At 56.2% G+C, this 10,843-nt stretch overlaps 1 protein-coding gene across 1 annotated transcript; it reads left to right on the top strand.

Moving 5' to 3' along the window:
• The first annotated feature begins 4,633 nt into the window (after positions 1–4,633).
• Positions 4,634–10,612, top strand: AQP3 (aquaporin 3 (Gill blood group)). Its single transcript, XM_067744608.1, has 6 exons — positions 4,634–4,781; positions 7,841–7,967; positions 8,328–8,465; positions 8,804–8,922; positions 9,192–9,409; positions 9,496–10,612. The coding sequence occupies exons 1-6, from the start codon at positions 4,674–4,676 to the stop codon at positions 9,662–9,664; spliced, it is 879 nt and encodes a 292-aa protein (XP_067600709.1). The 5' UTR covers positions 4,634–4,673; the 3' UTR covers positions 9,665–10,612.
• The last annotated feature ends 231 nt before the right edge of the window (positions 10,613–10,843 follow it).

Raw genomic sequence — 10,843 nt, 5'->3', positions numbered from 1 at the left:
CAGGCTCCTCCACATTGCGGTGGCTTCTCTTGCTACGGAGCACAGGCTCTAGGCACGCAGGCTTCAGTAGTTGTGGAGCACGGGCTCAGTAGCTGTGGCTTGCAAACTCTAGAGTGCAGGCTCAGTAGTTGTGGCGCACAGGCTTAGCTGCTCCGCGGCATGTGGGATCTTCCCGGACCAGGGCTCGAACCCGTGTCCCCTGCATTGGCAGGCAGATTCTTAACCACTGTGCCACCAGGGAAGCCCCAGGAAGTACTTTCTAAACTTGAAAATAGTATGTATGTCTGTTTTGGTCAGCCCCTCCCCCATCCCACTCCAATGCTCGGGAAGAGGTTAGGGGTTCAGGGAGGCCGGGGGACTGTAGTATGACTTGTTTTCTATGTCTACACTCTTCTCCACTCCACTTGCTGACAGCAAGGCCCATGTCTCCTCCTATGCTGGTTCAAGCTGCTCTCATACAGGCAAAAAGAGTTTGGGGGACAGGAAATGAAGGGTGTGTCACCCCTACCCCTTACAGGGCCCCAGCCAGTCCCTCTGGTCCAACAGGCTGGCACTTGAGTCTTCAGCCCTTCCCTTGCCTGGGAACCCACTCCCCCAGCTTCTGACCTCAAGGAGTCATGGCGTCCCATGGGGTGGATCGGCTGTCAGTCGCCTTCCTGGGCACAGTCCTCCTGCCCTCAGCCCTCCTGCACAGGTGAGACACAGACCTTGCTCAAGATGTGTTGGGAGGAGATAGGGCCTCGACATGTGCCTCGTCCTGGAGCTCCCAGGCAGGCAGGCTGTCTTCCAGCCCGTACTCAGGCTTTCCTTCCCTAAGCACAGGAGGGAGCCCAGATGGCTCTGGGTAAGCCGCGTGACTCAGGGCCAGGGCCTGCCTCACCAAGCTCAGGCTCTTCCTGTGAAGCTGAGCTTCCTTCTATCTTTTGCTCCTGGGGGCGCCATTCACACTGACTACAATGAGAATGAGCCCCCTCACCCCAACACCTGCATCCAGTTGTGCAATGAGGTCCTGCTTCAGCCCCCCAGACTCTGGCCAGCCAGCCCAGCGCTTCTGGACAAGCATCCTCAGACCCCGACCCCTCTTATTCCCAGATGACCCGAGGCGGGCTGACAGGAATAAGGGACCCTTGGAAAGCATTGCATCCTTCCCCCTCCTCCAGACAGGGTCCTCTCAGGCCCACTAAGAAGCATGAAGCCCTACCCATACCTCCTCAGCTCCAACCCTAAACCATCCCAATATGCATGGTGTGTACATGTATGAACATGTGTGTACACCCTAGTTACAGATAAGAACCAGTTTGGTGGGAGTATATGGGGTCATGGTCTTGAAGGTTGGACCTTGATTTGGAGTGAGGGGGCATTGGGAACTGGCTCTCGTTCCACTTGCCAAGCCATGTGCTTCGGCATGGCGCTGCATCCACTGGGGAAGTGGGAGGTTGCAAAGATGCTCTATGGTGAGCTGCAGCCCCAGGATTATAGGTGAGCATGTACACGCATGTGCACGTGTGAGTACATGTAAGTGCACATGTGTAAATAGATGCTACTCGCAAGATACACAGATCCACAGTTATGTGTGTGACCTGCTCCCTCAGGGTGCAGCCCATGTGAACACCTATGTGAACTGAGTGCAAACACATGTGTATATGGGGCCGGGGGGAGGTGTGTGCTCTGCCTGCTGATGGTGGAGCTGCCCCTGTTTTTCTCCGGTTTCCAGGCCAGGCTCGGCTGCTGGCAGGCCCAGGACCGGCAGGAGTGAGGATGGGGTTCTGTGGGCTGGGGCTCCCTACTTTCTTTCAGTGTTGAGGAACCACTTTGCCACTTCCTGCCCTGTGCAGCCCCACCTGGGGCTGTGAGGGGCTGAGAAGCATACCAGGGAGTGGGGAGAAGAGAGTGAAGTCTTGTGGGGAGATTTCCCCCCTTCCCACAGTCTGGACTCCGGCACCAGGCGTCTAGGGTTTTGTCCTGAGTCACAGATGGGCAGTGGGGCCTCCGACAGGCACTCAGTAATGGCTCCCTGATTCACTCTGGGCCCTCCCAGCCCGTGGGGTTCAGGGGGTACGGTGCTTCTTCCTGGGCCAAGGGTCATGGGGGACCTCTTGTGTGGGGATTACATATGTATGTGAGCCTATGGCTAGGCTCTCATGGGCAATGGGATCCTGGGAGCATGTGAACAAAGCTCAGGGTCTATAGGCAAGTATGGCTGCCAGCCTTGGGGGTAGTGTGTGTGCTGCACACCTGCATGTGCACCTGTGAATCTACCTATGTGTGTTGCCAAACCCTATCTATTTGGGCATGAGTCGCCTCTGGAGCCCTCATTTTTTTTTTTTTTTTTTTTTTTTTTTTTTTTTGCGGTACACGGGCCTCTCACTGTTGTGGCCTCTCCTGTTGCGGAGCACAGGCTCCGGACGCGCAGGCTCAGCGGCCACGGCTCACAGGCCCAGCCGCTCCGGGGCATGCGGGATCTTCCCGGACCGGGGCACGAACCCGTGTCCCCTGCATCGGCAGGCGGACTCTCAACCACTGTGCCACCAGGGAAGCCCTGGAGCCCTCATTTTTGACAGACATTCCTCAAGGGACAAGTCCCCTGGGCCCTTAGCCCACCTGGATTAAGTCCCTTTGGAAAATGTGCTCTTCCCTGGCAAAGCTGCCTTTAGAGACTGGGGTGAGGGCATATTTGCTCCCAGTTCTGTGGGAGTAAGGCCCAGGCTACCAGACCTCTGTTTCCCAATTATCAGATGCAGCATAGGGAACAGGGTTGCCCCATGCCTCCCCTGAGATGGGACTGACACACCCTCAGTTCAGCCAGCTTAATCTCTTAAAGGGACAGACTTGCCCCTGGCCAGGGATCAGCCAGAGTGGGAGAGGCGAGGGTTAAAAGCAGCTGGAGGGACTTCCCTGGTGGCGCAGGGGTTAAGAATCCACCTGCCAATGCAGGGCACACGGGTTCGACTGACTTAGTTGCTGCGGAGCAACTAAGCCTGTGCGCCACAACTACTGAAGCCCGCGTGCCTAGAGCCCGTGCTCTGCAACAAGAGAAGCCACCGCAATGAGAAACCCGGACACCACAAGGAAGAGTAGCCCCCGCTCGCCACAATTAGAGAAAGGCTGCACGCAGCAACGAAGACCCAATGTAGCCAAAAAGAAATATAAATAAATAAATTTATTAAAAAAAAAAAAAAAAAAGCAGCTGGAACTCGGGACTTCCCCAGTGGTCCAGGGGTTAAGACTCTGCCCTCCCAATGCAGGGGGACCGGGGTTTGATCCCTGGTCAGGGAACTAGATCTGAGTGTGCAGCCAAATAAATAAATATTAAAAACCAAAAAACAAACCAGCTGGAACTCACCTTGCCGGCAAGCATGTGGCCTATGGCATGTCAGGACAACTGCAGCTCAGCCTCTGGAGCCATGTGCAAGATGCACGCAGGTACACGTGTGACAGCTCTGTTAACCCAGCCATGTTCAACAGGCATGAGCAAAGCCATGAAAAATGCCTAGAAAGGCGGGCTTCCCTGGTGGCGCAGTGGTTGAGAGTCCACCTGCTGATGCAGGGGACGCGGGTTCGTGCCCTGGTCTGGGAGGATCCCACATGCCGTGGAGCAGCTGGGCCCGTGAGCCATGGCCGCTGAGCCTGCGCGTCCGGAGCCTGTGCTCCGCGGCGGGAGAGGCCACAGCAGTGAGAGGCCCACGTACCGCCAAAAAAAAAAAAAAAAAAAAAAAAAAAATGCCCAGAAAGTGTGATCAGGCACATAGGACAGGTGTCATGTGTGGACACAGCTGAGAACGGAGCAGGTCAAGACATGCAACATGTGACGTGTACTAACTGTGCAAGAAGCAAAGGCCGGTGTACTCTGGCTGGAACTCAGCACCTGTGTTCCTGGGTCCACCTGGGTCTGGACTCTGAGAGGGTCTCTTCTCCCTTGGGGCCCACAGCCTCCTCCCTCCAGGCCCCTGACTGAGGACACGCCAGGTCCAGCCATCGTGTAGAGCTGGGGCTAGTTCCTTTCCTTTCTCTCTTTAAAAAAAAAAAAAAAAAAATTCTTTTTGTATTAGCTGATTTTTACTGGAGTACAGCTGCTTTACAATGCTGTATTAGCTTCTACTGCACAGCAAAATGAATCAGCCATACTTATACATATATCCCCTCCCTTTTGGGTTTCCCTCCCACGTAGGACACCACAGTGAATTAAGCAGAGTTCCTTTCCTTTCTGACATGTCTCCTCTCCCCTCCACCGTGGTGAGGATGGCAGCGAGGCTCACTGAGAGTGGCCCAAGGAGGTGTTTTTGGCGGCTCCTTTTCCCCCCTGAGCCCCCGTCCTGCACGTGCCTACACCCCACCATCGGCTCTCAGACTCCACAATCCCGCAGTCTGGTCTCAGCCCCCACACACCTCCTCCCCGGGCCAACACCAGCCCTAAAGCCTCCTCACACCACACACCCCTACCTTCCTTATCAGCGTCCCCCCAACCCAGCGTCCCCTCCAGCCTCCCTAGGCGAGCAGTGCGGGGTGGCCGCCCACTCCTGAGGCCGGCGCCCGTCTAGGCAGGCGGCGGTGCCGGCGGGCGGGGCGCTGCCTCTGGCTCCTATAAAGGGCGCCACTCGGCGCTGACGGCCACTGCTGCTGCGTCCGCCGCCCGCCCGCCCGCCCGCCCGACAGCACCGCCGCCTGCCCCAGCCATGGGTCGACAGAAGGAGCTGGTGTCCCGCTGCGGGGAGATGCTCCACATCCGCTACCAGCTGCTTCGCCAGGCGCTGGCTGAGTGCCTGGGGACCCTCATCCTCGTGGTGAGTGGCGGGAGAAGCCTCTCTCCAGCCCCACACTCCCCAGTCCCTCTGTTCACCGGAGGGTCTGTGTTTTTTAAGACAGCCTTGACCCCTCTCCCAGCTCTGATCCCTCGCCCCCAACTTGACCCCTTCCGGAGCACTCTTCGCCCATAGCGTTAACCCCCTCAGTGACTGACAGTTTCGACTCTTGCCAGAATGACAGCTGTTATGCCCCAGTGACAGCTCTGATCCTTTACCCTCTCACCAGTGACCCAGCCCACAGGCTGGGGACAGCAGTCACCTCTGCAGTCTGGGACCTCCAGCCCTTTCTGGCTGCCACAGCTCCCCAGGTTCCTAGAGTCCCAGCCCTGGGAGGCAGTGGAGGCAGTGGCAAATGGGTCCCTCTTGGGTTATTTGGGTCTTGGATGCCTGGCCCCTAATGAATAATTAAGCCTCAGAAGAAAGTCCAAAAGTTGCCCTGCCATAAGGACAGTTTGCCACAGGTGGGGGCAGAGGGCGGGGGCTACACAGCAAACAGCAAGCGGGAAGGAGGGAGGATCCTGAAGAGAGGAGTCTGTGGAAGGCAGCTGTGCCCCAGGCACAAAGGACGCGGTGTCACTAAAATTCCTCCCCTAGTGCTGAGCAACTCCCAGACAGATGCTGTCAGCTTCCATGCAGAAGCACTCTGACTTACTTCCCGGGGCCTGAGTTACTGTACAGGTTCTCTGAGGGGGACACTTCCCTGCCTGGGTTACTCCCCAGTCCCAGTTATGCCCTGGTTATGCCAGTTTGGGTCTGGGTTGTTCCTGGGTGACTCTGCACTTTTGGGTCTGACAGACACACCAGTTATGGGCTCCATTTCCTGTCCCAGTTACTCACAGATTTTCGGCCACTCTTGTGGTTACACCTGTTTCCCTCTGGGTTACGTCTGGGTTCATTTGCTCTGTTGCAGGGGATGGGGTACTCCGTGTCCCACTTCCAACCCTAGGTGACGTAGACCAGGCGGCCCCCTGTGAACTAGCAAGATTAACTAGGGGCAAGTAGGGCTGGATGGCCCACCCTAAATGGGTGGTGGTGGTGGAGCAGATTCTATAGGGAGAGGAAAGCTGGACTCACCTCTGGCTTCCAGGAACAAGAAGGGGGGAAGCCAGGTGGGGCACTTTATCCATACCCCCTCCGCAGACTAGTAGACCTCCCAGTCATCTGCCTCTCTTCTCTCCCAGTGCCAAGCGCCAAGAAGGGAATAGGGGCAGACGCTTGTTTTCCTCCTGCCCCCGAGCCGTGTGTCCCCCCGTCCCTGTCTGATTTTTAGTCCAGCCTCCTGTTTGAGAGCAGCCAGGACAGAGCAAGTTGTCTTCCCTTCACAGAGGGGTCTTCCTATCTCCTCCCTAGTCTCAGTTTGCCTTCCCCCAAAGGAGCAGTCAGGCCTCCCGCTGAGCCCCAGGATCATTTGGCTTCTCCCTGACCACAGAAGGAGGGTGTTATGTCTGTGAAGGCGTTCAGGCTCAGGTGGCTGAGGGGCATTTTGTGTCAGTGCCTGGAGAGGAGAGGCTAGGCCCGGGAGACGCCCAAGTGGTCGGTGAAGGCTTACCTGCATACCTCTGTGGGTTGGGGACCGAGAACCTGCAGTGGCAGAAGCAAGGCTGGCTTTCGGGCGAGGGAAGCCCCTTTCTCTGAGGCTCCTAGTAAGGTGAGGAGAGGGAGAGTGAGCCCGGAGGAAGAGGAAGAAGAGTCTCAAGGTGGTGGAACTGGCTCTGACAGCTTCTCCCTCCAAGGCCCCCTGGGATGGAGCCAGGTTTGGGCCTCAGGCAGGCAAGGAGCTGAGGCCAGGGCCGGCCAAGCTGGGCAGGGTGCCCCAGACCCTCACATGCCTGTTCCAACACACATACATACTTACACTCTCTGACCTTTGCTCTCACTTGCCTGCACACCTTTGCCCTGCATCACGGCTGCTGGCTTCCCCACTATCTCTTGGTCTTCGTGAAGGATGATAATCAAAATGCTTAACCACCCAGTACAGCAGGACACTGACCCTTTAGAAGTGACGAGGGCCCTTAGCACAGGTTTTGGAAAATTTCTGCTGGATAGGCATAAAGACTTTAGTTATGGAGAGGTGGGAGAGGAGAGCTGGGGCAGGGCTGGAGCAGCTCCAGGGGACACTTTGGGGGCTCAGGGCAATGGCTCTTTGCAGAGGAGCTAGTACAGAAACATTTTTACATTTGAACAAGGGGAACGGACAAATAGCACATTCTGTACTTGCAGGACATCGGGGATTTTAGTCCTCTTGAATACGCACCCCCCCCCCAATTTCCAGCAGAAAGCTTAGAACTAGTCTCCCCACTTCCACTGCTCTGGGGGTCCTGGACTATGGCTAGTGAGACTAGACAGATCGCTGTCTTTGGGACCTCCAAATCTGAGTGGGGAACCTGGACCTCTGAGGGCAGGGAGGTCAGGGCAAGTGGAGAGAGGAGGCTCTGGGTCAGGAACAGGTCAAGGAGGCTGAAGATCCTGAGAGGGAGAGCAGGGAGAGGCAGGAGCTCTGACACCCCAGATTCAGGAGGACTTCTGCCTTCCTCCCTTTCGTTGTGCCCTCTCCCCCTCAGCTCTTCTTTGGGGCAGGGAGGGAGGCAATTGCAGGTAGGGGATGAGTGAGAGCCTTCCCACCCCTATGGGCCAGGCCTGAAGGGCTGGAGGAGGAACTGCTCAGGTGAGAGTGTCCCCTTCCACCCACTCCTACTGAGAGTCAAGAAAAATCAGTGGAGATGGTTCAGCCATCTTTTGGGCTCGAGGTTGCAAACTTTGCTTCCAGTCCCTTCCATAGGACCCTGTTATTAGTAGAGTTGGGACATTGGGTAAGACATTGGGTAAGACATTGGGACATTGGGGCTAAGAGGCCATGTCTGCTTCTTCTACGGGTTATAACTGCAGCAGGAGGAGGAGGGGTTCGATTCCAGGAAAGGGCTTCTCGCCCTCCCGTCCTCCCCATGAAGGCAGGGGGAGGTTGTTGGCTTCATCCCTGCCCTCTGGAGTGAGACTCACTGGTCCTCACCCTCCCTGCTTTGTTCTGTTTCCTGACACAGATGTTTGGCTGTGGCTCTGTGGCCCAGGTCGTGCTCAGCCGGGGCACCCACGGTGGTTTCCTCACCATCAACCTGGCCTTTGGCTTCGCCGTCACCCTAGGCATCCTTATCGCTGGCCAGGTCTCTGGTAAGGCCTTACCCCACCCTCAGCCATCACCCCTCCACAGCATTCCCACAAGGTGTCCCGCTGGAGAATAGGGTGGGAGTGGAAGTCATCTCAGAACAGGGCATAGCCAGGGCTTAGCTTTGGGTCCTTGGAAAAGAAGAGTGGTGAAGGAACTTGATACTTGGAAATTTTGACTCTGACCTTGGAATCAGAGATTAGTCGAGTTGGTCTGTTACATAGTCCAACACACCATTCTGTACAAGAAACCCTTCTCTGCATCCCTGGTCACCAGGCCAGAGAGGGGGAGTATGGGGCGGGGGAATCCTGGCCTCCCCACTGTGGCAGGCAGGGGTTAATAGGTTCCATCTCCCCTCTGCCCAGGGGCCCACATGAACCCTGCCGTGACCTTTGCTATGTGCTTGCTGGCGCGTGAGCCCTGGATCAAGCTGCCCATCTACGCCATGGCTCAGACTCTGGGAGCCTTCCTGGGTGCCGGGATCGTTTTTGGGCTGTATTATGGTGAGGCTTCCTACACTGCCTTCCTCCACTACCCCCTCCCTCTGCTTGGGACCTGCTGGCACCAGGCCTTTCGATGACAGATGGCTGGGGCCTGCCCAGGCCCCGGGCTTATGACTCATTCACGCACAGGCCCCAGGTGGGGGTCATGAGGGGAAAGAAATGAGTCGGGCAACAATGGAGTCAGGCCCTCCACCCCTCCACCTTCCCACCCCCGACTCCAGGATAATAAAGCAGGGATCACACTCACCTGTGACCCCTGGGAGGGTGGGCCTAGCCTGAGAGGGGAGATGGGGCTCAGGCCTCTGCCCTCACCCACTTGATATCTAATCTGTGACCAGATGCAATCTGGGGCTTCGCCAACAACGAGCTTATAGTTTCGGGCCCCAATGGCACAGCCGGCATCTTTGCCACCTACCCCTCTGGACATTTGGACATGGTCAATGGCTTCTTCGACCAGGTACGGGCTGGGGGTGAGTGAGGGGAACTCGGGGAGGAGGACCAGGCTGCCTTGGGTTGCTCATGGGCTGGCTGGGGGAGAGGACTCCTCGTCTAGGGCAGATTCCTAGGAATCTGCAAAGTTAACCAGCAAAAGTCTTAGTACCACTGCTCTGGAGAGCAGAGCACAGGAGATGCCAAGACTCTGAGAGTGGAGGGAGGCTGGAAGGTGGAAGGAGGGGCCGGAAGGTGGACGGGGGCTCTTCTCACCCTGTTCTCCCCACTCCCCAGTTAATTGGCACAGCCTCCCTCATCGTGTGTGTGCTGGCCATTGTGGACCCCTACAATAACCCTGTCCCGCCTGGCCTGGAGGCCTTCACTGTGGGCCTGGTGGTCCTGGTCATCGGCACGTCCATGGGCTTCAACTCTGGCTACGCCGTCAACCCCGCCCGGGACTTCGGCCCTCGCCTTTTCACAGCCATTGCCGGCTGGGGCCCGGAAGTCTTCACGTGAGTGCAGTCCCCGCCAGCGTGCGCCAGCCCGTCTCCCCTCTGCCCTGCCCCACGCGTCCCTGACCACATCTGTCTGCCCCCAGGACCGGCCGCCACTGGTGGTGGGTGCCCATCATCTCCCCACTCCTGGGTTCCATCGTGGGTGTCCTCGTGTATCAGCTCATGATCGGCTGGCACCTGGAACCACCTCCACCCTCCACCGATGAGGAGAATGTGAAGCTGTCCCACGTGAAGCACAAGGGGCAGATGTGAATGGGCAGGGGCCTCCCCCTCAACCCCTCTCATGAGCATCCTTTGACTGTGCAGGGGCTGCTTCCTAGAAGCCCTCTTCACAACACCCCTCCCAGGCTAAGAAGCTCCTTGTCTACCACCGCCCCTCTAGAAAGCCCCCTTCAGGATTTTCCATCCTGAAGGAAATAGGATCCAATAGGACCGCTGGCCACTGCCTGTAAGCTGGTGGCACAGGGAGTAGGGCCAATCTAGTCCTTTGTCTCTCAAAGAGAGAGAATGGGCAGCAGATGTGTGCGTGTGCGTGTGTGTGGTTTTCCAGATATTCAGGGCAAAGGACCAAGTGGAAAGGATTCTATCTGTGGGCGTGTGGGGGAGGCCCAGAGGGAGGGAGGGTGTTGTGTCTGTCTATGAGTGAGGAAAGCACCAGGGATCTGCATGTTTCAGGGGCTCCGTGTGGAGGAGGGTCCAGGTACATGTGTTTCTTAGTATGTGTGTGTCTGCTGTTTTTTCTACACAGGGGACTTCTATAGGCTTTGGGGGAGGTAGGGTGGGAATATGAGTAGGGCTAGGAGGAGGGGACCACAGCCCAGATGAGGAGCTCTAGCTATTCATACATAAGTAAGAGCAGAGTGATGTGTTTCTGTCACGATGGAGGCATGAGGTGGGTGGGGTGAAGTCCAGGTCATAAGTTTCACGTTTGCTCTTTAAAAAAAGAAAAAAAAAGTATATATATATATATATATATATATATATATATATATATATATATATTTGTGTGTGTGTCTGTGTGTGTGTGTGTGTGTGTGTGTGTGTATGTATGTAAAAATATTACAGTTTTAGGGATGGGGTTGGGAGACTCTAATAGGCTCTTCATTCCTTTTTTTTTTTTCCTTCACTCCTTTAATCCTCAACTCATGTACTCTTTTGCCTTTTATAAAAAAATAATAAAATATATGCCAATTGTGTAAATATCTCTCTGCTCGCTCTGCTGTTTTCATGGCACCAGCTAAAGAGCTTCGGTGAGTTTGGCCACAGATAGCCAGGGCACCCTCAGGGTAATACTCAAACCTGCCCTAGGGGCAGGGGTCAGTCACACAGACAGGTCAGAGAGCTCCTTCAGCTCAGCTTGAACACAAGAGTCCCACACTCTCCCCCAAGTTTCCATCTTCCTGGGATCCCCCAGTACAATGAATCACATCT

This window comes from Pseudorca crassidens, chromosome 7 (genome assembly GCF_039906515.1).
Source record: "Pseudorca crassidens isolate mPseCra1 chromosome 7, mPseCra1.hap1, whole genome shotgun sequence".
Taxonomy (NCBI): Eukaryota; Metazoa; Chordata; class Mammalia; order Artiodactyla; family Delphinidae; genus Pseudorca; species Pseudorca crassidens.
This window is presented reverse-complemented; position numbering and strand designations above follow the sequence as displayed.

What these genes read in the sequence shown, in the direction of transcription:
- AQP3 (XM_067744608.1), top strand. Translation starts at nt 4,674, where the DNA reads ATGGGTCGACAGAAGGAGCTGGTGTCCCGCTGCGGGGAGATGCTCCAC. An exon ending in TCAATGGCTTCTTCGACCAG is followed by an intron (nt 8,923 to 9,191) that starts GTACGGGCTGGG and finishes CCCACTCCCCAG; the next exon opens with TTAATTGGCACAGCCTCCCT. An exon ending in TGGGGCCCGGAAGTCTTCAC is followed by an intron (nt 9,410 to 9,495) that starts GTGAGTGCAGTC and finishes GTCTGCCCCCAG; the next exon opens with GACCGGCCGCCACTGGTGGT.